General features: G+C 37.2%; 1 protein-coding gene across 2 annotated transcripts in view; it reads left to right on the top strand.

Moving 5' to 3' along the window:
• LOC123868091 (GTP-binding protein Rhes) overlaps positions 1–27381 on the top strand; it is a 50699-nt gene that overhangs the window by 21231 nt on the left and 2087 nt on the right. Inside the window, exons 2-3 of one of the 2 annotated variants that reach the window (XM_045910450.1) lie at positions 3090–3616; positions 20669–20862. In XM_045910450.1, the coding sequence (XP_045766406.1) occupies positions 3261–3616; positions 20669–20862 (550 nt within the window). In that variant the 5' untranslated portion in view covers positions 3090–3260. The remainder of the gene's footprint in view (positions 1–3089; positions 3617–20668; positions 20863–27381) is intronic. The other variant, XM_045910451.1, reaches the window with a different exon arrangement.

Consider the following 27381-nt stretch of genomic DNA (forward strand, 5'->3'; position numbering starts at 1 on the left):
ATGTTATATTGTTCGATTCTGTTTATCTGTCCCGTTTCTCCATCAGCGCCCGACAACAATTGGGTTAATCGGAGCGTTAATAAATTACCTCGTGAAACGTTTACCTTCGGCGCTGCGGTTTGCAGGCTAAACACAATGGAAAACATGCTATCGAAGCAATCAGAATAATAATGTCCTGTCCTAATTGAATTTTGGTACGTTGGTATCTACTATCATTAATAATCATAGTTATCGTAATCTCAACCCACCGCCGGCGCCGGCCTACTACTGAGCATTGCATCGAGCTTCGATATTCGCTATCGAATCTAGTCAAATATTATTATTTGACTAGATTCGATATTCTAACCGAACTTTGATACGCCCTAATTAGTTCTTCAGTTAGTTAATTAATTCTGTACTTCATCGCCCGTCATGTATACGTTCGGCAGGTATATAAACTTAGATATCATCTTTTGATTGGTGCGTTAGTTGCGACATTACATATCAGTTGGAACATTGACTCAAGTCAGTAACTGAATGAGAGCCCATCTTTCGAGGTCCAAATCTTGCATTTTTGACTTCTCCTTACCTTAAAAAAGTCATGGAGCCGTCATCGGGCCCCTAGTAACCTAAAAGTTGAAATTCCAGTAATTAATTTGTAAATCTTTGAACCCGTGTAACTTCAAAACTACATATTTTTACAGGAATCTGAAAACTACATATCTATGGAAAAACTACAGACACAAAAAGGTTTGTAATCGTTCCTAGAAAATGACTACAAAATTTTAATTGAATTTGACTGGTTAATACGTATCAGAGTAAATAAAAAAATTGCGAATGTTTTAAAAAGTAAATTGAAAATTATAATTCATGACTTCTGTGTAACGTATGGCGAAAAGAATTAAATTGAAAATAATATTATTTCCGCGCCGTACTAAAGAGCGTATTTTAAATTGCAATTTTACGCTTAATATAATTTCCTATTTGATTCGAGAATGCAATTCAGGCTTATTTAAATTCGTAATTTGCACTGATTGTGAGGGTTCCGACTTTTAATAATAAACTTCAAACTCAAAATATTAAAGCTTTATTTTTGAAAGCTTTTTATTAGAATGATGCATTGAAATGGCACATAAAAGTATGATATTTATATGCTGATAACTCTCAGGTATCTCCTATGAAAGAGAGAGACGGAGAGAGATATAAGATGTAAGTGCACGAGATGGAAAGAGAGATTTTTAGGCCGCATCGTTGCACGAGCTGAATTTCGCTTTGTTGCGTCGTAACAAAACAAGCACGCAAGCATGCACGTCTTTACGGAGTGATCCTTTATACCTGAACGTATTATTAAGTAGGTACTCTATCGCGAAACAGCAATGCATGGGTGTTTCACGCCTTTCCTGTGTGTTCACGAGCTTTCAAGTGACGACCGGCCATAATGGTTTACATTCGTATGCAAATTAAGGGTCTCGAAGATTGTTTCACCTTCGGGGATAATATGAAATGCTGTAATGTGCCATTGAAAGCCCATTTTGTCTATGGAATTACCATCAAAACGGGTAATTTCCAAAATCCAATTCCCAAGAAGCAATTCGGTACTGTAGTGTCAGTAATTATGTGGCTAAAGCTTGAGCATTTTCATTTATGTATTAGGCGTAAGTCAGTGAGATGATATTTTACTAGAGCTTTAAATGTCGTGCATAAAGACGGAAACAAATTACAAGCTGAAGCCGTGAGGTATCTGGATATTACAACACAGTGAAGTGTACAAACTGTAGGATGTAAGTAACGGACGCGATGACTCAGACGCACGTCCGCGGATGTCCGAGAGATTCTCGCAAGATGACCTGTTCTCACCTATCAGTCGCGGCTATCAGCACGGTTTACGGACGCGTCACACGTTTCACGCTTTACTTGTTGTTTCCAGTAAATTGGCAATGGAACTGTTTGTTTACAATATCGCCGGTTTGATCACGGGTATGCACTCTAGCTGTAAGGAAACCAGCGTGCCTGAGACTTCTCCATAACGTTTTCAAAGGTGTGTGAAGTCTGCCAATCCGGCACTTGGCCGGCATAGCAGATTTGGGTCCTTGAACCCTTTTCATTAGAAACCCGTTCTCAGTAGTGGGCCGACGATTGGTTGAGATGATCTAAAGGATATAACTTTACTTAAAAAATCTTTTGGGTCTAGGCTTACGTCTGATTAATCATGAAGAAACTTCACTAAGCTAAACTATTCACTAAGCTTTTTCAATGTCTGAAGGTTTGCTCCTCCATAAGTCCATAAATATCAACTCACTGTTACGAGTATTCACTATGTATGTAGCTATAGAACGGACTGAATCTAGAAATTATATTTATTCAAGCTACATTGGAAGGCTAAACTACACATTACCGCTGGGCTTATACGAGGGTTTAAGAGTAATTTAGTTAAATAAGCACGGGTGTAAGTTGGAATTTATTTAAACTGAGTAACTAGTTTTCTTGGCGATAATCGTGTTCGCGTGACTTGGCGAGGAATTGTTGAATCCCTAATTTAACTAAGATTTTTGCTTTAATTAAAAGTAGTAAGTATCTCACCTGGTAGTAAGTGATTATGCAGTCTAAGACGCAACGCACACCTGTAGAGCGAAGACGCGGTGTCTAATAACAACTCAAACTAAGCTTTATTTACTTTCGCATAGCGGTGGTGGCAAGCTCAAGCGTGTTTTCAATATACCAATAATTTCAATAGTATGTCATAATACCTAGATAAAGCTGAGTTTGAATTATCAAAAAGACTGATCTAACCTGTCCGTCTGTTTGGGCTGATCCTATGATGGTAGCGCCCTAACTGAAATTCACGCCCGTTTCCAAAAGATATCAATCCTACCAAAAACATGTGAAAACAGAGCCAAGTTCGTATCAGATCGTGAGGGATTATTATCGAACTTGGCTTGACACACAGTCGTATATGTGTATAATTACGTGCAACCATCTATTATTGTACCTACGTACACAACTGAGCCGTGAAAAGTAACAAATGTACAGACACAAATATATATGTATAGACAAATATGCAGCTATTCACGGATTTTATTTCTTTTTAATTAACAATGTTATTATTGAAGAAACAAAGTAAGAAAAGTAAAATATCATCATGAATATCATAATCAAATTGAGTGTAGTGTGTAACGGCCAAAAACTGTACAGTTTTACAGTGCGTTTAATTTGCATACTGTATGTTTGACTTTTAACAGTGTTGTGTGTTGACAGTAGCATGTGCCAAGTGTTGATATAAAATGTTGAACGGGACAGACAAGGGGGGCCTTTCTCTCCAATCGTCGCCTGTGAAAGCGTCCCCCTCGCCGGTGAGGGCCTCGTCGAGTCCTGTGAGGGTCCCATCGTCCCCTTTAAAGTCATCGCTGTCGCCAGCGGGGAAACAAAGGTCACCTAGAAGGTGCCAGTTTGCCCCTCCCATAGAAGATGCGAGGGACAAATGTGGATCTTCGTGGTTATGTCGACGAGGTGCTGGGGCGGAGGTCGCGGAGGACTCGGGGTCAGAGTCGCCAGGCCCCAGCGCGTCGTTGCCCTTGCCCCAAGGCTGTGAAGAGTCTGCCCCGCCCCCGAAAAATTGCTTCAGACTCGTTATGTTGGGGTAAGTTATCTTTATCACACTTCACACTATAATATTATAAAGGCGACTGTTTATATGTGTTTATGTTTATATGTATATGTTTGTTACTCTTTCACGCAAAAACTATTAAACAGATTTAGCTAAAATTCGAAATGAAGATAGATTATACCCTGTATCAAAAAAGTAGGCTACTTTTTATCCCGGAAATTAAAAGGGTTACTACGGGATTTTTATAAAACCTAGGTATATCCACGTGAACGAAGTTGCAGGCATCAGGTAGTACATTTTATTTGGTTATGTTAAATTAAACTTTAATACCAACGCGTAAGTAATATTTTCAAACTTTCAAAGAGTAAATAAATAAGTTTTGTTCCTAATCAATTTTGGAATCACACTAATATTATAAAGGCGAAAGTTTGTATGTGTGTGTGTGTGTGTGTGTGTATGTTTGTTACTCCTTCACGCAAAAACTACTGGACGGATTTGGCTGAAATTCGGAATGGAGATAGATAATATCCTGGATTAGCACATAGGCTACTTTTTATCCCGGAAAACCACAGAGTTCCCACGGAATTTCGAAAAACCTAAATCCACGCGGACGAAGTCGCGGGCGTCAGCTAGTCTACTATAAAACTATGAATAAATTAATGCAAACGAAGAATAATTTCAGAAAAATAAAGCTAAGAGTGGCTTCAATAAAATGCAAATTAAAGTGCAGTATCTCGTCGACAACTCTGTTAGTTCACTCGCTCTGGTCTGTGTTTCTTGAAAACAACTGGACCAATTTGTCCAAATTGAACAGACACAGTACAGATGTAGCAATTTGAACAATTTAATTATACAGGGGGTTGTTTTAGCAGTGCAGCGGTCAGTGTGGCTGTAACTGAAACTAAACTAAAGATAATGGATTTAATTGTGTAAAAGTCGAGTCTTTTTTATTAAAAAGTATTTTTAACTTTTTAACCCCCGACCCAAAAAGAGGGGTATTATAAGTTTGACGTGTGTATCTGTGTATCTGTCTGTGGCATCGTAACTCCTAAACGAATGAACCGATTTCAATTTAGTTTTTTTTTGTTTGAAAGGTGACTTGATCGAAAGTGTTCTTAGCTATAATCCAAGAAAAATCGGTTCAGCCGTTTGAAAGTTATCAGCTCTTTTCTAGTTACTGTAACCTTCACTTGTCGGGGGTGTTATGAATTTTTAATTTACACTTGTTTCTCCATTAAAAACCTCCTACTTAAAAGATGTTACAACGTGGAAACATCGTGTCCGTTCGCGTGTCGGGATATCTGTATGTCCGTTTGTCCGTATTTCTGTGTATCGATCTTAAAATATAATATAAGAGCTGTAAAATTAAAATTTACAGTTACAGAAACTTGTTACCAGCTATACAGAAGCATACTTATTAAAATTGAAAAATATCCGGATCTGAACACAGAACGGCCGTATTCACAAACGTTATTATGAGGTCTCACAGTAAGCTCGAACGCATAGTGTAGGTTCCACCAATCAGATCATTGTAAATTGACGTGATACAGTCATCTGATTGGTGGAACGGACATTGTGCGTTCGAGCGCACTATGAGACCTCATAGTAACGTTTGTGAATACGGGTGTAAGAGTCAAAAAATATTTGCCTTACTCTCTCGAGTGATACCTCGTTAAATAGGTATCTTAAAATCATTACTAGGTTATCAAACTACCATTTAGGAAACAATAACCGTCAGAGATTTCAATGACTAGCATGGCTACGGAACCTTTAAGTTACAACGTGTTCTGAGTTCTGACACGCATTTCACCAGTTTTTTTCTAATAAAATTTACATTAAAAGCTGTATGTTTATCTTTTTAAAGTTTCAATGCTGTTTTCTTTCTTTTGCTCAATCGATACATAAGACCAACTTTTTATAAAATAATATAATCCTTTTCATAAAATAACAGAGCCAACGTTCTAAATTCTGAAACGTAAAAAAGGTATGACACTTTACAAAGCTGCCAATAGCAATATAACCAATATTAATTAACCGTTTCGAATCGAACCTAGCACAACATCGATTTCCACTCACTAACCGCCAATTTGCCTAAATTCCATTTTAGATTAGCACGATTGGCGAAAACCAGGAACTGCAATACGTATCTACTCGTTGTTTAGCTACCAATGGTAGGATTATAATTTCAGTATAGTATATTCGTCTATTCTCCAAAGTACAAACACTTTATGGGTTAACGCTAACAACCAACAATCTAATTCTATCTTTATCATAAAGGAGCATTGAAAGAAACACCTAGTACAGAGTACTTAATAAATTTTATCTTTATCCATAAGGAGCATTGAAAGAAACACCTAGTACAGAATACTTAATAAATTTAGATCTCTCATTTAAAAAAAATTATCCACACTATATACAGAGTGTAACTAGAATTCTAGCAAAAACGAAGACAGGTGATAATACTGATGATTACTGATAAGATACCACAAAAAACACGGAAAAAATTGCTAAAAAAATCCTCTATTTTTTTAAAAATTCACAATATATTGCAAATAAAACATCTGGCTAAAGCTAGAGGTCAACGAACGTTGTGGATGTAGGCCGCTCGGAGTCAATGCCGCGTCGTATATGGGGCAATGACTCGAATTTTGCTATACATTGCGGGTTTGAAAAATACGAAATGACTAAAACTACAAAACAAGGCAATTATTTATAAAGGTTATTGGCATTGGATCGTCTTTAGTTAATATAATAATAACGCTAAGTTATTTGTTAGTGTTCTGGTTGTACCCTGTCTTTGACAAAATGTTTTAATACAACATTGCTAAATAACTTTTCGATAGATAACATCTGTTAATTAATCAATCTATCTAGATTGATTAATTATTAATTTTACCAGTTAAACGCTTACGAGACACTAAAAATTAATAACCCTAAAATCGGTTCTTGCGAAACAGATCCTAGTAAAACAAACATTCAGCAATGGATCATTCCCGGCAATAAATCAACGCTGACAATCCCGCCGCAAACCGAATTGCAAATTCCACGTTGAAGCGCTCACTCTGATTACCATCAACGCCGAAGCCTGCCGATGTTAGATATAGTGCCATAGATATTATGAAAATGTTTATCGCAATCAGTCTTTTGAATTGATTATTTATTATTCTAATGTCTCTTCAGTTGTATCTGTTTCTGGTACTTTACCCAAATTATAATAATTAGGCTACGGTGGGGCTGTTGTGCCCGAGTTCGACCAAAAGTCCCATACAAATTGCATACAAATCCATACAAATTGCAATGCTCTCTTGGGTATTTCAAACAAAAATTTTATGCGACATAGGTCTTTACAAAGACTTTATCATTGACTGTGTCATGTTTGGTTTATGACTATTTTCAATGTTTTCATGGATTTGAAGAACACAATGTTTGATGAGTTTTTGTACTCGTTATACATTTATTAAAGCCGATTCACACGCGCGCACGTACACGTCAGACTTGCTTGTGACGCGCCTGAATCCGTAGACTTAACTGCACGCATTGCGTCTACGCGAACGTTCACGCCACGCAAGCGATATGCCATGTCTGATACAGTCCCATACATTACAACGCAATAGTACGCGCTACGTCTACGCTTACGCGACGCATACGCGGCCTGTGTGGCCGGCGCTTTATGCGTGTTAAAATATATCTTCGTGGACGGGATTGGATCCGGCAAGCTCGTAGATGTCTACGCCGTAGAGGCTTCTTTTATCTTTAGAACTATAATTATAGTTTTATACTTTAATGTTTACAATTTTATATCACGTTACGTTTTTATCTCATAGATATGAATCTGTCATGATAGGTTACATAATAGACTTTTTATATTAGTGCGTGTCGTGGACAAGATTCACAAATAGACTTACTAGCTGATACCCGTGACTTCATCCACGTGGATTTAGGTTTTCAAAAATCCCGTGGGAACTCTTTGATTTTGTGGGATAAAAAGTATGTTACTCACGCGGAACACAGACGGAAACGTTTAAGTGCGGAAATCAGCCCAGAGGGAAGAAAGAAGTTACTCTCCGTTCTTTTTAGCCGACTGCGGTAAAGCCAAAAGGAAGGGTTATGATTTAACTATCGGTTAGTTGCTTAGTTAAGACGTGAAGGAAGGACATACAAACAAACAATTACACTTCCGCATTTATGATATTAGTATAGATTGCTGACCTTATCCGCATGATTATATTTATAAGCGGGTCTTGCGGATCTTGTGCAATAAGCTTTTGATGTTTTTTGCATCTAGAGAACTGATTATAATTAAATTACAGTTTCTACTTGTTCTTATTTGCTTTAGTCTGAAGTAGGTACCTACGCTTTGTTTGGTTTCCTACAAGTTATAAATGGCATAACACTATTAATGCCTCGTGTAATATCCAATCTCTGTGTTAGGTAACTAGAACTACGGGTACTAATCTGCAACGTAGTAGATCGCAAAGTGTTGAAGTGGCCTCTCTCGCCTGTATCGTGTAACACGTCCCTTACCATTGGACTTTACTTGATTTTTTACAAATAATCCTGCTCAGGCTGTGTCCACTAATTTATAGTTTTAGTTTTTAAAAAATTGGTAGGTATAAAATCGAAATCATTTATTCAAAGTAGTTACTATTGTACGCTTTCTGATCGTCTGAATTGTTAGATTTGTCAGATGATATAGTGGTAATAATTACCTAATTAAACTAGGAGGGTCCCAAACGCGCCCAGCTCTGAGAAGAGCCCACAACAAACTCATCCACGGATTGGCCACATATACACATATCTACTTTTAACCTCTGCACTCTTCTCATTCTGGGGAGATACCCGTGTTCAATAGTGGGCCGGTGATGGGTTGATAATGATGATCCCTTACCTTACCATAAGATCGCAGTCAAGGGCTGATTTTGTAGTGGGATCATAAAATACTACTACTACAAACTACTACCACTACAAACTAGCTTAGGCTCGCTACTTCATCCGTATGGACTACACAAACAAACCTCTATTTTATCCCCTTAGGGATTGTATTTTCAAAAATCCTTTCCACCTGATCTGTCCGCCCATTTGAGCTGTGCATTGATAGATCAGTCAGTCAGTCAATCAATCAGTCAGCTTTTCCTTTTATTAACCCCCGACCCAAAAAGAGGGGTGTTATAAGTTTGACGTGTGTATCTGTGTATCTGTCTGTGGTATCGTAGCGCCTAAACGAATGAACCGATTTTAATTTAGTTTTTTTTGTTTGATAGGTGGCTTGATCGAGAGAGAGTGTTCTTAGCTATATTTCAAAAAAATTGGTTCAGCTGTTTAAAAGTTATCAGCTCTTTTCTAGGTTCCTGTAACCTTCACTTGTCGGGGGTGTTGAAATTTTTAATTTACACTTGTTACAAATAATCCTGCTCCGGCGGTGACCACTAATTTATAGTTTTAGTTTTTAAAAAATTGGTAGGTATAAAATCGAAATCATTTATTCAAAGTAGTTACTATTGTACGCCTTTTGATCGTCTGAAGTGTTAGCTTTGTAAGATGATATAGTGGTAATAATTACCTAATTAAACTAGGAGGGTCCCAAACGCGCCCAGCTCTGAGAAGAGCCCACAATAAACTCAGCCACGGATTGGCCACATATACACAGATCTACTTAACCTTAGAACTCTTTGCATTTTGGGGAGAGACCCCTGCTCAATAGTGGGCCGGTGATGGGATGATGATGATCCCTTACCTTACCATAAGATCGCAGTCAAGGGCTGATTTTGTAGTGGGATCATAAAATACAACAACTACAAACTACTACTACTACAAACTAGCTTAGGCTCGCGACTTCATCCGTATGGACTACACAAACAAACCTCTATTTTACCCCCTTTGAGATTGAATTTTCAAAAAATCCTTTCCGCTCGATCCGTCCGTCCATCTGAGCTGTGCATTGATAGATCAGTCAGTCAGTCAATCAATCAGTCAGCTTTTTCTTTTATTAACCCCCGACCCTAAAAGAGGGGTGTTATAAGTTTGACGTGTGTATCTGTGTATCTGTGTATCTGTCTGTGGTATCGTAGCGCCTAAACGAATGAACCGATTTTAATTTAGTTTTTTTTGTTTGAAAGGTGGCTTGATCGAAAGTGTTCTTAACTATATTTCAAAAAAATTGGTTCAGCTGTTTAAAAGTTATCAGCTCTTTTCTAGGTTCCTGTAACCTTCACTTGTCGGGGGTGTTATAAATTTTTAATTTACACTTGTATATTTAGAGGAACTTACCTGTAATGTAAGTGAAGTTCGATCCAAATTATGCGCGCAAGCTTTCGACGCTACGATCGAGTTTTCATGGTAGCATACTGTGTTTTGAATTCAAACATTTTGTGAGTGTATGGCTGTGATGCGAGTGTCTACGCTCCACTCGACACGCCTATATCGACGCTAGAATCAAAAAGCTTTTGGATAGAGCCTTAAGCCTTTTGGATTTACAATAATTAATAATACCTACAAGACAAGACCAATGATCTCTATTATCACTAGAGCTAGACGGGTTTTTCATTCCAAAACATAAAATAATGTTGTGGGCTGCAAACTCCCTTTTTGCTTGTAACTTAATGGCCAGTGTCATATTAATTTTGACAGCTGCAAAAATGCGATTTTTGTATGGAATGGTCATCTAATGTGTAGGTAGGTACATATAATACACGACACGAGAACGACACGACGCGACGCCGCGCTATTGAAGAAAACTTCCCGCCTCGTTCTCCCGTTCGAAGGATTCCACTAGGTTTATTGAGCTTATTGAGCGAAATCAAATTAAATGATATAACCTTTAAGTTAAATTATTTAAATACCTAATTATATGTTTGATTAAAATACTGCAACGTTTACATATAGCTGATATAATAGACTTGTCTATAATAGTTCAGCCACTTTTGATCGCTGAGGCGTGGAATTGATGGATTACAGATTTTATGCTCGTAGGTACATTTGAGGGTTCATTTTAACTGAGTGAATTGTTTTTCATTACTAACATTAGGTTTTTATTAATTTATCCACGGAATTTCTAAATCATAAAATCTTAATTCACACGAAATTAGTAGCAGAATAAATTAGGTATTTAAATTAAATGGTGATTAAAGATTGATTGGTAAACAAGGATTTAGCAATAATATTATCATATCTACTCGTCCCACGTGTTAGCAACTTCACATAAAATTTGTTTTTCATTGAAGTGTTTCAAGGCCTCATTTAAAGTCCCTGCAAACATAAAATGATTTTCAATGTTTTCATATTTGCACCACTTGGCCCTTCCAAATCGTACCTACTTCGAAATATCTATACTAATAAATACAAGTGTAAATTTAAAATTTATAACACCCCCGACAAGTGAACGTTACAGTAACTAGAAAAGAGCTGATAACTTTCAAACGGCTGAACCGATTTTCTTGTATTATAGCTAAGAACACTCTCGATCAAGCCACCTTTCAAACAAAAAAAACTTAATTAAAATCGGTTCATTAGTTTAGGAGCTACGATGCCACAGACAGATACACAGATACACACGTCAAACTTATAACACCCCTCTTTTTGGGTCGGGGGTTAAAAATTGAAGTGCCTGGCTGTTTGAACGGACTTCGGAATGGCTGCACCTATTTTGACGAGACTTTCACAGACAAGTAGAGGATTAACCAAAGAGTAAAATAGGCTACTTTTTTAACCGACTTTAAAAAATGGAGGAATTGTGTTTTTCTACCTATATACACTGATATCTCCGAGATTTCTGAACTGATTTGCGTATTTTTTTTATCGATAGAGGAACTTTACGACATTGTTCCATAAAAAATTTGGATTCCAACTCCTCAATCCGGATGCTGCAAGGGGCGAAGCTGCGGGCATCATCTAGTTTTTAATAAACGTATTTTCTACTTGTACGAGAAGATACTAAGCATCGTATAAAAATTCAAAAGCGCTGAATACAGAGAGGGTGTAAAAATTATTTACGTTCGCTGTATTCTCGCGAGGCTTATGATCTTGTTTAATATTTACAAAGCTTATACGAGTACGATATTTGCAAATACATATGAATACATTTCCAGCTGAAAATCTCATATTTTTCCTTGTGAGAATCAGGATAGACGATAGATGGAAACAGCCAAAGACATACCACAAGAAACTCACGCTGCACGGATGGCTGCGTTACGTACCTACTCGAATTTTACATTTGAGCGATTTTTGCTGAAATACTAATTTCACGGTCGAAAGCGCAACTTAGAGCTATTAGGCAAGTTTAAACACTTCAATGTGAACTCTTAAGAGGGGTCTCTCCGTCACTCGCTTCATACACAAACGTAGTTCCAATTTCATTTGAATATTAAGCAAACAAAGTCCATGAAATTATGCAGACATATTCTAGAAACTAATATCTATGCCTGTGGTTTTCCAGATTTCTGTTAAAATATTCGGTTCTCTAATACTATAGCTATACTTAGGGCACGATTTTAGCCAGCCATTCACAAATAGAGTGGCCTATTGAAACTGTTTTTATTTAACTTCGAGATCAATACTTGTTTTGCTGACGTGAAAATCGAAAGACTTAACTTAGGTGTTCGATCCTACTGATCTAGGCCCTTACTAATATAAAAATTTACATGTTGTAATGTACTTATACATCTAAAATGTGTATAACAATAAGCTATGCATTTTAAACAATTAAATATCACTTGCCTTAACGGTAGGAAACCTCGTGAGCAAACTTGCATGCATGAATTATAGTTCTCCATTATGGTTTCAAAGGTATCTGAAATCTGCTAATCTACACTTGCCCAGAGGGGTGGACTCTAAACCGTTCTCATTCTATTAATTGACATCATTTTAACCCCCGACCCAAAAAGAGGAGTGTTATAAGTTTGACGTGTGTAGGTATCTGTGTATCTTTCTGTGGCATCGTAGTGCCTAAACGAATGAACCGATTTTAATTTAGTTTGTTTTTGTTTGAAAGGTGGCTTGATCGAAAGTGTTCTTAGGTATAATCCAAGAAAATCGGTTCAGCCGTTTGAAAGTTATCAGCTCTTTTCTAGTTACTGTGACCTTCACTTGTCGGGGGTGTTATAAATTTTTAATTTACACTTGTATCCATACAAAATCCGGAAATAATACAAGAAAATTGTATCGAGGTACATTTATGCAAAGACCGTACTTGACGAAAGTAAATGTCTCTGTAAAACAAATACGCTTTTTTACCTTTTATACATCTATCTTATCTATCTACCTGGATATTTTCACACATTTTTATAAATAAAGGCACTTGCTGAAAGTTGTACCTTAGGAAAGACTCGTTTGCTTTTTTATATTCTAAGAAAAATATGAAGAGGTAAATTTGGGTTCCGAGAGCTAAGGCATACCTATTTTCTGTAGGTATCAGTCAAATGCCTTTAATGGAACGAAAAGTTTGGAAGAATTCAGTTTGTACTCGTTTTAATGTTAAAAGGTTTAGATACCTCAGTTATAGGTAATACCAGAACTTTGGTTATCGCGCCATTATCATTTTTCCTCAAGAATATTAAATATTTAGGGTCTATGAGCCAAGTTGTTGAAGCTATAAGAAAGTTTCGCTGGGTGAAATGTTAATGCGCCAAGTTTCTTAGTTATGGTGATCGCTTATTAGGTACGACAGCGCCGCCAACGCCGCAAGTGCTGCACTGTTTATCACATTTTCTAGTGTTGAAGATAGGGAATGAAATGGTCCATCATTGCACAGGTAACATGTGAAATATCACGTGAAAAGTATTTGCATATGTCACATTACTTTAATGCTACCTTTCTTAAAATAGCCTATGAAAAATTACGAACAAAAATCGAGGTTAGAAACTACTTATTACATTAATTATATTAAATTTATATGATTTTTTACAGTAAAATTATTACATATCAATTCTGCTTAATTTTTTATTTTCGCGCGCGCTTGGGTTTCGATCAAGCTAAGAAGATGAAGAGTATGCTGCTGATTTTTTTTTAAATTATATTGTTGTTGGTTTTTTACAAAAAACAGTGAAATTTTTAAAACTAAGCGATTTTTTTGCTGACCAACAAGTTATATGCGAGTACCTTGCCAAAAGTCCTTTAAATTAAAACGCGTATTATTGCGGTGCTTCAAATGTTCTGCGGAAAGTACAATTCGAGTTCTGACTATTTAATAAGGTGCTGGAAAAAGAGTTTCTGTGGCACGTCCGGTTCTTACGGCGCTTGTCTGATGTGCGACCAACTTAACGTCCCAAGTTGGTAATATAATTCTCGTAATTTGTATTTTGAACGGACGCTGTGCCGGCGTTAGCTAATATTGGTTGGTAATAACAATCAATCAGTATCAGCGCTATCGCGACGGAAACAATTAGGTCCCTCGTGACAACAGTTGAACTAAGAGTTTGATTAAATTCGTTATACTCTATCCACGGAAAGAAGTTAGTAGGTATAGGTTTTTACGTAATCCCATAAAAATGATAGAGACGAAATTTCTAGTGGGCATTAACCATTTTGAGTTACCAACCAATCACAAACGAAACTCATGTTTTCAAATATAATTTCGAAGGTTTTTTGAAAACATTTTTTGAGTTGAATTTCGAATGTTTTTTTTGGTTGATGACTCTAAATGGTTAACGCTCACTGTGATTTTTAACCCCCGACCCAAAAAGAGGGGTGTTATAAGTTTGACGTGTGTATCTGTGTATCTGTGTTTCTGTGTATCTGTGTATCTGTGTATCTGTCTGTGGCATCGTAGCACCTAAACGAATGAACCGATTTTAATTTACTTTTTTTTGATTGAAAGGTGGCTTGATCGAGAGTGTTCTTAGCTATAATCCAAAAAAATTGGTTCAGCCGTTTAAAAGTTATCAGCTATTTTCTAGTTTTCTTGTAGAAAAGAATGTTAGATAACCCTTAGGTTCATAATATTCAAGTGTCAATTGACAAATGTCAAGCTGTCAAGATGGACGTTGCCTAGATATAGATAATTATTTATTTGAAAATGATTTGTCGGGGGTGTTGAAAATTTTTAATTTACACTTGTTGTCTCTATCATTTATATGGAATTATGTAACTAACTTCTTTCCGTGAATGGAGTATACCTGCCCCGCCCCGGCTTCTCTCGGACTCATCTCGGTTGTGATTTTTAACCCCCGACCCAAAAAGAGGGTTGTTATAAGTTTGACGTGTGTATCTGTGTATCTGTGTATCTGTGTGTCTGTATATCTGTGTATCTGTGTATCTGTGTATCTGTCTGTGGCATCGTAGCGCCTAAACGAATGAACCGATTTTAATTTACTTTTTTTTGTTTGAAAGGTGGCTTGATCGAGAGTGTTCTTAGCTATAATCCAAAAAAATTGGTGCAGCCGTTTAAGAGTTATCAGCTCTTTTCTAGTTTTCTTGTAGAAAAGAAGGTGACATAACCGTTAGGTTCATAATATTATGTCAATTGACAAAATATGTCAAGCTGTCAAGATGGACGTTGCCTTGATACATTACAATTATTTATTTGAAAATGATGTTTTGGAAAACTCAGATACTTTGTCGGGGGTGTTATAAATTTTTAATTTACACTTGTTAAAAATCCTTTCATACTATGGATCCATGTTATAGAGAAATCCCTCAAGTTTCTAAGTTTAGCCATAAACAGGCAAACTTAACTTGCTATCAACTTAAAACTCAAAATCTGTAGGTATGTTTCAGTCAGCAAGTTTCTCCTTTTATATATTTAAACTGATTTTCGAATATCTCAGTGATATTTCGTTTAAAAATATTACCCGTATAATCCCGAAGGAAATCTTAAATCTGCCAATGCATAACTCAAGTTAAAACAATGTGTGATATTTGCCTTTCGAAGAAAAGAAAGAAAGGAAACCGTTGAGGGAATTATGCCACACATACACGAAACAAAATACGTCAGTTTTTTCTAGAATAAATTTGATAAAAAGTAGCCATGCCACTTTCCCGTTCTTTAACTGTAGGTATCCATACAACAAACCACCGTTGCTCCATTACACAACACACAGTCACATTAATCTATACTAATATTGTAAAGAGGAAACCTTTGTATTTTTGTATTTTTGTATGTTTGTATTGAATAGGCTCAAAAACTACTGGACTGATTTCAAAATTTCTTTTACCATTACTTAGAGGGATTCTTCCGAATCCGTATAGGCTATATTTTATCCTGGAAAATAGAAAAAATAAATGTCCACCCGTGCGAAGCCGGGACGGGTTGCTAGTTAATTATATAATGGGTATCTATTAGTTAGTAATGATGGTAGTTTTAATAACGTTTCCAGTACCTTACTTATATAAATCCAGCATAGCGCATCACAGAACAAGCTCGGGCCTCATTAAAAGAACGCTCTCGGCGTCCTATTAGGAACGATCCTAATTCTAGGGCTTACAGCTGAGCCGAGGATTATCGTGCGTTGACGCTGTGCTATGAACGAGATTTTTTTGATGTGATAAGAAGCTTTGGAACAAAATAGTTTTCTTTTTAACCCCCGACCCAAAAAGAGGGGTGTTATAAGTTTGACGTGTGTATCTGTGTATCTGTGTGTCTGTGTATCTGTGTATCTGTGTATCTGTCTGTGGCATCGTAGCGCCTAAACGAATGAACCGATTTTAATTTAGTTTTTTTTGTTTGAAAGGTGGCTTGATCGAGAGTGTTCTTAGCTATAATCTAAGAAAATCGGTTCAGCCGTTTCAAAGTTATTTACTTTTTAGAGAGTTTTGTGTCGGGGGGTTTTAAATTTTGAATTTATGGATTATTCATAGATAGAAAGAAATAAAGGAAACACGGCTAGTGTGTGGGCCAAGTTCTAATAAGATTATTATTAAAACGAATTTGATGGTAGTCTATTGGGGTGGTACATTAAATAGAAATAACAAATGGGTCAAGTGGGAGTGGGATTCACACACGAGGGGTTCCGTGCCATCGTTGTACAAAATTATATATGTACTTCTTAATTTTTTAAATTTACGTGGCAACCATTTTGATTTTTTTTTATTTGTCGATATAGCGGCAGTAGAAATACACTGAAAATTTAAACTCTACTTATTACTGTTCATGAGATACAGCTCACTGACAGACAGACAGACAGCCAGACCGACGGACGAACAGCGGAGGCTTAGTAATAAGGTCTCGTTGGCACCCTTCGGATATGAAACCCTAAAGATTCTTTATTTGTCGCTTAAGTTTGACATGATGAAAGCTTAATATATCTTCTGCAGGTGCAGCGTTGACACTTTTAAGACTTGTTATGATAGCAATTTTCACCTTCAGGTTTACACTTGTCAATGTCATTAATTAATAATCCACTAGTCGTGTTCCTGTAACTAACGCAGGAACGGAAAAATAAGGTTACTCTGCCTGACATAGATACATACTTATGAATGAACTTTAACTGCAAGGATTATATGAAAAGTATGTCTAGCGTCATATCGTTAAGAACATAAATTATCTCTACCAATTAGTCTTCGGCATAAGTTTGCCCGCATATATCATGACGTAGATAGAGTTAGGATACATATTATGCTAGGTAAAGGATACCGCAAGATTGCTTTAGTTATCTCTAGTCTAAATACTAAACATAGCCTTAGGCAATTTAAAGTTCTAAGTACGATGTGTTTAAACCTCAGAGTTTAGCGTCGATCCTAGATGACGTTCAGGTCAAAGTTGTAGTCCTAAATAAACACAATTTTATAAATACGCAAAGTTCGTGAGATCTTCAGAAGTTCTATATGAATAGATTGTTTATTTGTTGGAACTTGGAAGGTGTTGAATAGGTATACCTACTCGTACTTGAGTTATGAGAAGACCCCATTATCTTGTCTCATTGATTAACAGACACAATATGATTGGGTAGGTAAGGAACAAGATGGCACACTTATAATCTTTAGGAAAATTTTAGTAATGACCATCATCATCATCATCAACAACCCATCGCCGGCTCACTACTGAGCGCGGTTCTCCTCTCAGAAGGCGAAGGGTTTGGCCATTGTCCACCACGCTGGCCAACGTGCAGATTGGCAGACTTTGAGAACATTGTAAAGGACTCTCAGTCATGCAGGTTTCGTCACAGTGTTTTTCTTCGCCCTTAAAGCAAGTGATATTTAATTGCTTAAACTGGACATAACTCGGAAAGTAATACGTGGCTCTTAGTAAAATGTCACGTTCGTTTTTTTGTAATTCTGATACAAGTTAGCCTTTGACCGTGGTAAGCCCTGGTGGTAAGTAATGATGCAATATTAGAGGGCTTACTTGGTAAGGATATGGCAGTTTTATTAAACCCTTTACAGCCCTAAAGTTTTATTATATTCCTGATCGATTTCTACGCGGCATCGTACTGGAACGCTATATGCACAGCTTTGCCGGTGTTTGCGATAGTAAAACCTTATAATTTGATAGCTCAATGGCCAGAGTAAAATAGTATAGGACTGAAAATCAAAATATTTTATTCCATTAAACCACTGGATTCCAATTTTCCAAAGAATGCTTCTTTTCCCATATATTTCCCACAGAAATGTCAATGAGGCAAGATAACAGGGTACAGCTGTTAAGAGGGGTCTTTCCGTCACTCGCTCCATACAAAAGTAATTCCAAAGTTCATGAAATTTTGCAGATTTCCGTTAAAATATTCGGTTTCAAAGTTACGCGGTCTTAAAAATTCACATACAAATCTTTGGGCCCCTGTAATTTTAAAAGTACATATTTAAAAAAATCTAAAACACCACGGGCACAGATATTAGTTTCTAGAATATGTCTGCAAAATTTCATGGACTTTGGTTGCTTAATATTCAAATGTAATGGGAACTACGATTGTATGGAGTAAGTGACGGAGAGAGCCCTGTTAAGAGTCAATTTAGTTTAAATATGCAGTGAAGGAAGGACATGAAGACTTTAATGAGGGTCCTTCACTCATTATGTTAGAAGGTGGAATGATCTTAGGTCCCTATATTATCATTTTGCCTCTTTGTTGGAATATCCGAATATAATCAACTCGCTATATACCCGCGATTTTGTCCGCGTGGAATATCGCCTGGAAGCTATCTGTATGCCCAATCCGTCCTGTAGTTTGAGCTTTACATTGATAGATCAGCGAGTCAGCAGTCAGTCAGTCAGTCAGTCAGTCACCTTTCCCTTTAGAAGCAATATATCACACTAATATTATAAAGGAGAAAGTTTGTATGTGTGTGTGTGTGTGTGTGTGTGTGTGTGTGTGTGTGTGTGTGTGTGTGTGTGTGTGTGTGTGTGTGTGTGTGTGTGTGTGTGTGTGTGTGTGTGTATGTTTGTTACTCCTTCACGCAAAAACTACTGGACGGATTGGGCTGAAATTTAGAATGGAAATAGATAATATCCTGGATTAGCACATAGGCTACTTTTTATCCCGGAAAATCAAAGAGTTTCCACGGGAATTTTAAAAAACCTACATCCACGCGAACGAAGTCGCGGGCATCAGCTAGTAGTAGAAATATAATCCACTAGCTGACGCCCGCGACTTCGTCCGCGTGGATTTACCTACTCACTGTTATCTAAAAGACTCGAAATGGACCCTTTTAGTGAAAGGCCACTTCGAAGCACCTCTTATGAGTAATAGGTATCCAGTTCCAAATTGGTTTGCCATTGACTAAGCTACAAAATACTAATCGCATTCGCAATTAGGTCAACGACTTTCGCAGTAAGGGTTGCTACAATTAAATGTTATTTCTAGGATTTTTTAACCCCCAACCCAAAAAGAGGGGTGTTATAAGTTTGACGTGTGTACTACCTGTGTTTCTGTCTGTGGCATCGTAGCTCCTATAACGAATGAAACGATTTTAATTTAGTTTTTTTTTTGTTTGAAAGGTGGCTTGATCGAGAGCGTATAATCCAAGAAAATCGGTTCAGCCGTTTGAGAGTTATCAGCTCTTTTCTTGTTACTGTAACCTTCACTTGTCGGGGCGTTATAAATTTTTAATTTACACTTGTTATCCATGTAATATTACATATCTTCTTCATGCAGGTCTCCTCACGATGTTTTACTCCACCGTTAAAACTAGTGGTGTAAAATCGGCATATCTGAGCATTCTCCATAATGTTCTAAAAGATATGTGAAGTCAGCCTATCCGCACTTACCCAGCATGGTAGATAGTGGCCTGACCTCTTCTCATTGTAAGGAGAGACCCGTGTTAAGAGGCGTGATGGGTTGTTGATGGTGATGATAATCATAGAAAGATGATAATCATAATCAATGATAATAATGATAGCTTCCTGTATATAAAAATAGATCATTGCTTAGACGAAAGATTGTAGGTATTACTTTTAAAAGTAAATCCTGACAAACCTTACTCAAGACGAAAACTGATAATAAGTAAACGGCTTTTATCTCCACCCGGATTCTCAAAAGAAATTATGGTTTAGGTGCGGGGCCAAAGTTATGGCTCTCAACGATAAAGGAATAAAAAGAGTATGCAAAGTTTTATATGGAATAATTTTATGGGCTTTTATTCGGTTTGATTTATGGATTGGACCGTAATAAAACACTGTGGCTTAATATTCTCTTGTCGAGAGCTTTGGTTTGACTAGCTGGCGTAGACACTTCTTAACCCATCTTTTTCAACAGATTTTGGAATTTTTCAGGCAAAGGAAAAATAAACAAGTTTGAATTAAAAATTTATAACACCCCCGACAAGTGAAGGTTACAGTAACTAGAAAAGAGCTGATAATTTTCAAACGGCTGAAACGATTTTCTTGGATTATAGCTAAGAATACTCTCGATCAAGCCACTTTTCAAACAAAAGGAACTAAATTAAAATCGGTTCATTAGTTTGGAGCTACGATGCCACAGACAGATACACATATACACATGTCAAACTTATAACATCCCTCTTTTTGGGTCGGAGGTTAAAAACACAAACAACAAAGCAAAACAGAAATATTGGCAGGTACAATTGGGTGGCCTACCTAGCGATATCTTCCAAGCAAACAATATTATGCAAAGAACATAGCTGTAGATACTTAGGTAGATATTAGAGGTAGGTAGTGAACCTACATTTACACTTGTGTTACTAATTTCTATTTTCTGTCCTCAGGTCAGCCCGCGTAGGCAAAACGTCCCTGGTCGCGAGGTTCCTGGGCACTAAGTTTGAAGACTGCTACACACCTACCATAGAAGACTTCCACCGCAAGCTGTATAGGATCCGAGGAGAAGTGTACCAACTCGACCTGTTGGATACATCAGGCAACCACCCGTTTCCTGCTATGAGGAGACTCTCTTTTTTAACTGGTAAGCAGATTATTTTCCTATTTATAAAACAATTTTTTCCTACTTATCTATTCATACTAATATTATAAATGCGAAAGTGTGTCTGTCTGTCTGCCCAACTGCTGAACCGATTGTAATGAAATTTGGTAAAGACATGGGATACATCCCGGGGAAGGACATAGGCTACTTTAAACCTAAAAAATCAAAGAGTTCCTACGGTGTTTAAAAAAAACTGAAATTCACGCGGGCGAAGCCGCGGGCATCCTCTAGTATACAATAGTCGGTATTTTGTGTCTATATTTTTTACCCGACTGCGGCAAAACCAAAAAGTAGGGTAAGGAATTTAGCAGTCTATGTATGTATGTTTGTATCTAGATGCTGTGTGGTCCACCGTAGTGCCTAAACTATTGGACCGATTTTCATAAATGAGTTGTCAATTGATTCGTTGTAAAGGTCCGGGTGACAGGCTATATTTTTTCCTATTGTATCGAGTGGGATGACAAATGAAAGAAGAGAAAATTCTGAGCTCATCAATATAAATGTACAGAGACTAGCGCTTGGTTGCAATCAGACTGGCTGGCAAGTGATGATGCAGCCTAAGGTGGAGTGTGAAGGTAACCTTTTGAAATTTTTAAAAAGGAACCTAAAGGTGCCTTTTTAAAAATTCCAAAAGCACAGAGAAACTGCTAACGCTAGAACGCGCTTATTTTCTTTAAGTATAATAATTTCAACCGTATGCCAGGTAACATGCATGCTAGGTAGCGATAAGGTCTCCAAATTGTTGTACTTTGTTTGTTGTGGGTTGTAGGTACTTTGTACTGGTTATTAGGGTTCCGTACACGAAGGGTGCCAACGGGACCCTATTACTAAGCTGCCGCTATCCATCCGTCCGTCCGTAGATACAATAATTAAGTATTCCATTCATTTTAAACGTATGCCAAAAATAGATAAGTTGATAAAATAAAAGACGCGTATCTCAGCTCCAAAAGAGGTGATAGCCAGTGGTTAAGATCTCGGCAACTTAGGCGGTCTACTCGGTTTCTGGAGCGAGCTTGAAAGACTGGAGTGAAGATTTCAGCGGGGAGGGGCAACGCACGCACAACAGACGAAAACGTTTAGATGCGGAAACCAGCACAGAAAGAAAGAAGAAGTGGTTAAGATTTTGACCTTCTAGTTGGGGGTCCAGGGTTCGATCCCGGGCAAGCGCCTCTTCAGAGCTAGGTGCGTTTCAAGCAGTTCAATATCACTTGCTTTAACAATGAAGGAAAATCATCGTGAGGAAAACTGCATGTCCGAGAGTTCTCCATAATGTTATCAAAGGTGTGTGAAGTCTGCCAATCCGCACTTGGCGAGCGTGGTAGACAACGGCCAAACCCTTCTCATTGTGAGAGGAGAGCCGTGCTCAGTAATGAGCCGGCGAAGGGTTGATGACGATGATCTCAAGTCATTTCTACTATGGCTTTAGGCGTTATGTCTATCTACTCGTAAGTAGAGCTTTGACATAAACACATGATCACCCTCAGACCCTGTATTGACTGGTCCAACAGTAAATATACGACTAAAGTATACACATGTCTCAGTTAAAAATTCAGGACTGTTAGCCGTGAGTGTAGAAAAAACGAGCCGTTAACGAATTCCACAGCGCCTGCGAGCCGTATTTAACCTAAAAGCCGACGGCCTGTTGAATTTTTCAAAGAGTGCCTAAGTACCTGCCTACTATTTTAGAAATCGACTTAACGATTACTTACTTATTGAGTGAAAACTAGAATTTATCGTTCATTGAATTAATATTATGTACAGTATGCGACAAATCCTGATTCGCACAGAACCTGCCCTAACCCGGTGCGGAATAGCACGGGTGACGTGCGGGTGTGCGGGGCGTCTCCCCCATTGCCATCTCGACCTGTCGCGTGCTGTACCTACTAGGTACTTAATAAACGAGAGGAGAGGAGAGATAACTAAAGTATGAAATAAATTTTATTGTATTAAGTACTTATGTTTATTCTAAATCATTCGATCGCAGAGTAAATCTATAGATCCTATGTGTTTCTCATTTTAGTGTGGCTTTTACGTTTCATCAAGTTTCAAATCACAACGGCAGGTAGGTACTAAAAAAGTTTTTACATCACAATGAAAAACTGGACAAGTGCGAGCCGGACTCGCACACGAAGTGTTCTGTACCGTCGTACAAGAAATAATACTTTTATTATTTTTATGGTGTAACCATAAGTTTTCGGATTTTCCCTTTACGTGTGCCAAGTTTCATAAGTCAACGGGAAGTACCCCATAATATGTTTTGATTTCCTTGAAGGGTCTGACAAACACGACAGACAGACAGACAGACAGAGAGTAGTGCTCCTGTAAGGGTTTCCTTTGAGGTACGAAACCGTAAAAAGTAAAAAAAAGGAAAAATGTAAGTAGGTAATGCTTGCACCTCACATGGCAGTAATGAGATTACAAAGTTCTAGTATCCGGTTAAACTACGGGTTGAAGCAGAAAAGCGCGGCTTGCGCTCGTTTTGCTCAAGTGAGAACAAAAGGCTTCCTCTCAACAATCAACTCGTTCATGTTGCAACAAGTTATATAAAGCTGGGTTTTCACGAAGATACGCTTTCATTCTCGACTTAGCAAACTTTATGAAGAGCGTAGTAGGTGTTGGTGGCAATGTTTCATGTTGCGTCCATACATTACAATTTCCGAATGAGCTTTATTAGGCCTGATTTACACTATGTGAAGTGCACTGTGCAGGTGCAGATGACAAGTAATTAGTTAACAGGTATTTGGGATTTGATTAGAATAGAACAGAATAGATTTTTATTCAAAAAAACTTTTTACAAGTGCTTTTGAATCGTCAAAATAATTTACCACTGATTCGGAATGCCGTTCCTACCGAGAAGAACAAGCAAGCAACTCGGCGGTTGCTCTTTTCAAGTGTTCATTCCCCGCGCATTGCTGGAGCGAGTCAAGTCCATGCTTTTTTGTCATTTACATAATCTTAGATTGTATAATATGCTTTTTTCAGGAGCATATTAATACCAATTAAAAGGTACTTATAGGTATTTAGTAAGTGATGCGGAGAGAGCTCGGCGTTTCTCCACATGATCAAATCAGAAATGAGTCGTTGTGAAGCTGTAGTAACAATGGGCGGGACACATACTTAGTGCGAATGGGGTCTCGACTCTCAAGGTGTTGGAATGGCGATCTCCTACAAGAGGCTTATGTCAAGCAGCCATGTATATCTAGACAGACATAGTAGGTATTACATCTTGTACTTATAATGGTAGGTATGGAACCCTTCGTGTGCAAGTTCAACTCGCACCTGACCGATTTCATTTGTGTTAAAACGCAGGGGTTAAAAACACATTGCAACAATATTTAAAACCCACAATATCACCACTGCACGAGCAACGGAAATCCCGTGAATTTATGCCTTACAAACAGCAGGAGATTAACAATTTTCCGTCGACGGTCGCTTCCAATTAGCATTTGTAAACATCAGCTATAAATTCATAGCATTTGTGTAATGTGTAATCCTATAGTGTATTGAGCAAATATTTTCATTGCGTAAAATTAATTACTTTTTGCAGGCATTATACTTCATACCTACTTTGTCTTCGTAATTACATGTTTACATGTAACACCAAGGTAAACAATAAACATGTTTATTTCTTCGGACAAAGCCTTCTTGTAATTATTACGATAGAACTTTAATTACAGGTAAGTTCGCTTACTCATTAAATATATTGATAAGCAAAGATATTGTAAAACTCTAGAAAGGCAAAGCTTATTAAACTGTATTTTAAAAGTAAATTCACCAATGGTAATAGTTTTTGGATCCCCATAACTTAGGCAGGACGTAGTAACCCATCAGCACCAGAATCCGAAAAAAATGGAACCATTTGGCTGGTAGGGTGGCAACTACCCCAGGCCATGGACTACTCGCTTGGACAGACATGAGATAATAATTTAGATAGGTATTACTTATAATAAAATTCCAAATTCCACTCGGTCAGGAATCAAACACGAGACCTCTCACAGCACATACTTTTGCGTCAGCGCTGTAGAAAATGATAATATAAGTTGCAGCACATTATATTATACGTAGGTATAAAAATCATCCTGAAAGTATTACATATCCGCTCAACTAAAAGGTTACCTTCCTAATCATTACTTGTTTACAAAATTCAGACATAAGTTTGAATACTAATTTAAACTTATAATGAAGGTTATCGATTTGTTTCCTCCGTTTTCTCACATCTTATATTTACTGTAGCCGTATTATTAGAACTTCTGGTATTTGGATAAGTTCAGACTTCAGATACGACCCCTTACGACACTTCAGCGGATTTTGTAGATTGTGACTACTAATACTGTACTAAAGTAATATCTTCTCACATACCTACGAGGCATATACAAGGCACACTTAGTATGGTTCTCGTTTGTATAACAATAGAATTTTGTAGACACATTGTACAAAAATCTGTGTTTGTTAGTTATTAAGAGGGCTCTCACTCGTTTCATACAATCGTAGTTCCAGTTTCATTTGAATATTAAGCAACCAAAGTCCATGAAATTTTGCAGACATATTCTAGAAACTAATATCTATGTCTGTAGTTTTCCAGATTTCTGTTAAAATATTTGGTTTCAAAGTTACGCGGTCTTAAAAATTTTCGTACAAATCTTTGAGCCCCTGTAATTTTAAAACTACATATTTTTTAGAAAAATCTAAAACACCACGGACACAGATATTAGTTTCTAGAATATGTTTGCAAAATTTCATGGACTTTGGTTGCTTAATATTCAAATGAAATTGGAACTACGATTGTATGAAACGAGTGACGGAGAGAGCCCTGTTACATGTGTCACTTCGAAACTACACATTTTCACGGCAAGATCAATCACGGACTCAATATATTTGTTTTTAAAATGTACCTTGAATTTGAGAATCAAACTACGTTTGTCTGGATAGGGCTGAAGAGAGCGCTGGGGAATTTTCTCTTAGTCTAAGGCCGCGATCACACCTGTAAGTTTTACTCACGTAAGAAGCTTACGTAGTTAATTGACAACAAATTTACTACGGTAGTTAAATTTGATAGGAGAATCAAACTAAAAAAGGGTTGGGTCTGAAAAGGGTTGGGGATCGCGGTAGGGGATTTTTCTCTTAGTCTACCTAAGGCCGCGACTACACCTGTAAGTTTTACTCACGAAAGTAGCTTAGTAATCAATTGACATCTTTACTAAGGTAAATGTACTTATGTGAGAGTTTACAGTAAATTGGTCGTAAGTTAATCATGTAAACTATTTACGTGAGTAAAACTTACAGGTGTATCCGCGGCCTAGGATGCTTTACAAAGATTTAGAAAGACCAGGTAAATTCAAATGATGTTCAAAAAATGTTTTACCTTGATTATAACGCCTTCATTTTATTTTATTATCAAGAAAATATGCTCGAAATTGCTTCCTCATAAAAAACCGCCAGGTCAGAGCAACGTTCAATTTGAAAAGACCTTTCTTAGCAAGTCCGTTAAAGACGTAAAAAGAAACGACTGTTCCGCTTTGATTACACCTTTTATCCTTTTGGCTTTAGCGGTTTTTAGGGTTCTGTACTCGAAGAGTGCCAACGGGACCCTATTACTAAGCCTCCGCTGTCCGTCCGTCTGTCTGTCAGCAGACTGTATCTCGTGAACCATAATAGGTAAAGAGCTATAAAATTTTTACTAAGTGTATACCTAAGTAGTTCTTATTCTATTGCCGCTATAACAAAAAAAAAAAAATAGTGAAAATTTCAAAATCGCCGCCATGAAAATTTGAAAAAAATTATTCCTTGTACGATGATACGAAACCCTTGGTATGTGAGTCAGACTCGCGCTTGACCGGGATTTTTTGCTCAGCAGTTCGGTTTAATAGCAACTTCCTGCCTCGATCAGGATATTTTCTACTAGCGTAGCATGTACTTATACTATTCCTGATTTTTAATCAGCGTTACTTGGTTAGGCTATGGACAACTGTAGCAGTAAAGGAGATACTTTATTAATAGATAGGTGCATACTTCTACAATAATATGGATTTCCTAATACCAATCCAGGCGTTTATTGTTATTGGCCATTTCAGTTTCAATGCACACGCAATCGACTGCATATCTATCGCATCATTATATGCATATTAATTAATACCTATGTTCTAACTTCTAACAGAAAATAGACGTGATTTAACAGGATTTCAATTTCAAAATAATCCGAAAAAGGTCTCGCCATTGCTATGCTTTAATTAAAATAAATAAATAATTAAGTAAGGATTTGAAATTGTAATTTGGTCTCCGTCTACAAATTGAATGAAGACGCTTATTGTCTGTAAGACGAAAGCCCGATTGATTCAGCAATTACAATGATTTATTATGCGAGACTAGATCTAGATATCTAGGTTACATTGAGCTGGGTTTTATCTATTTGTCAATGTAAATACTCGCAGTAATCTCACAGAAAGAAGTTAAGAGAATAGTGATCGACTGTTAAACAAACCATTGATTGGTAATAAATTACCT

The sequence above is a fragment of the Maniola jurtina genome, chromosome 9, assembly GCF_905333055.1.
Source record: "Maniola jurtina chromosome 9, ilManJurt1.1, whole genome shotgun sequence".
In the NCBI taxonomy this organism is placed as follows: Eukaryota; Metazoa; Arthropoda; class Insecta; order Lepidoptera; family Nymphalidae; genus Maniola; species Maniola jurtina.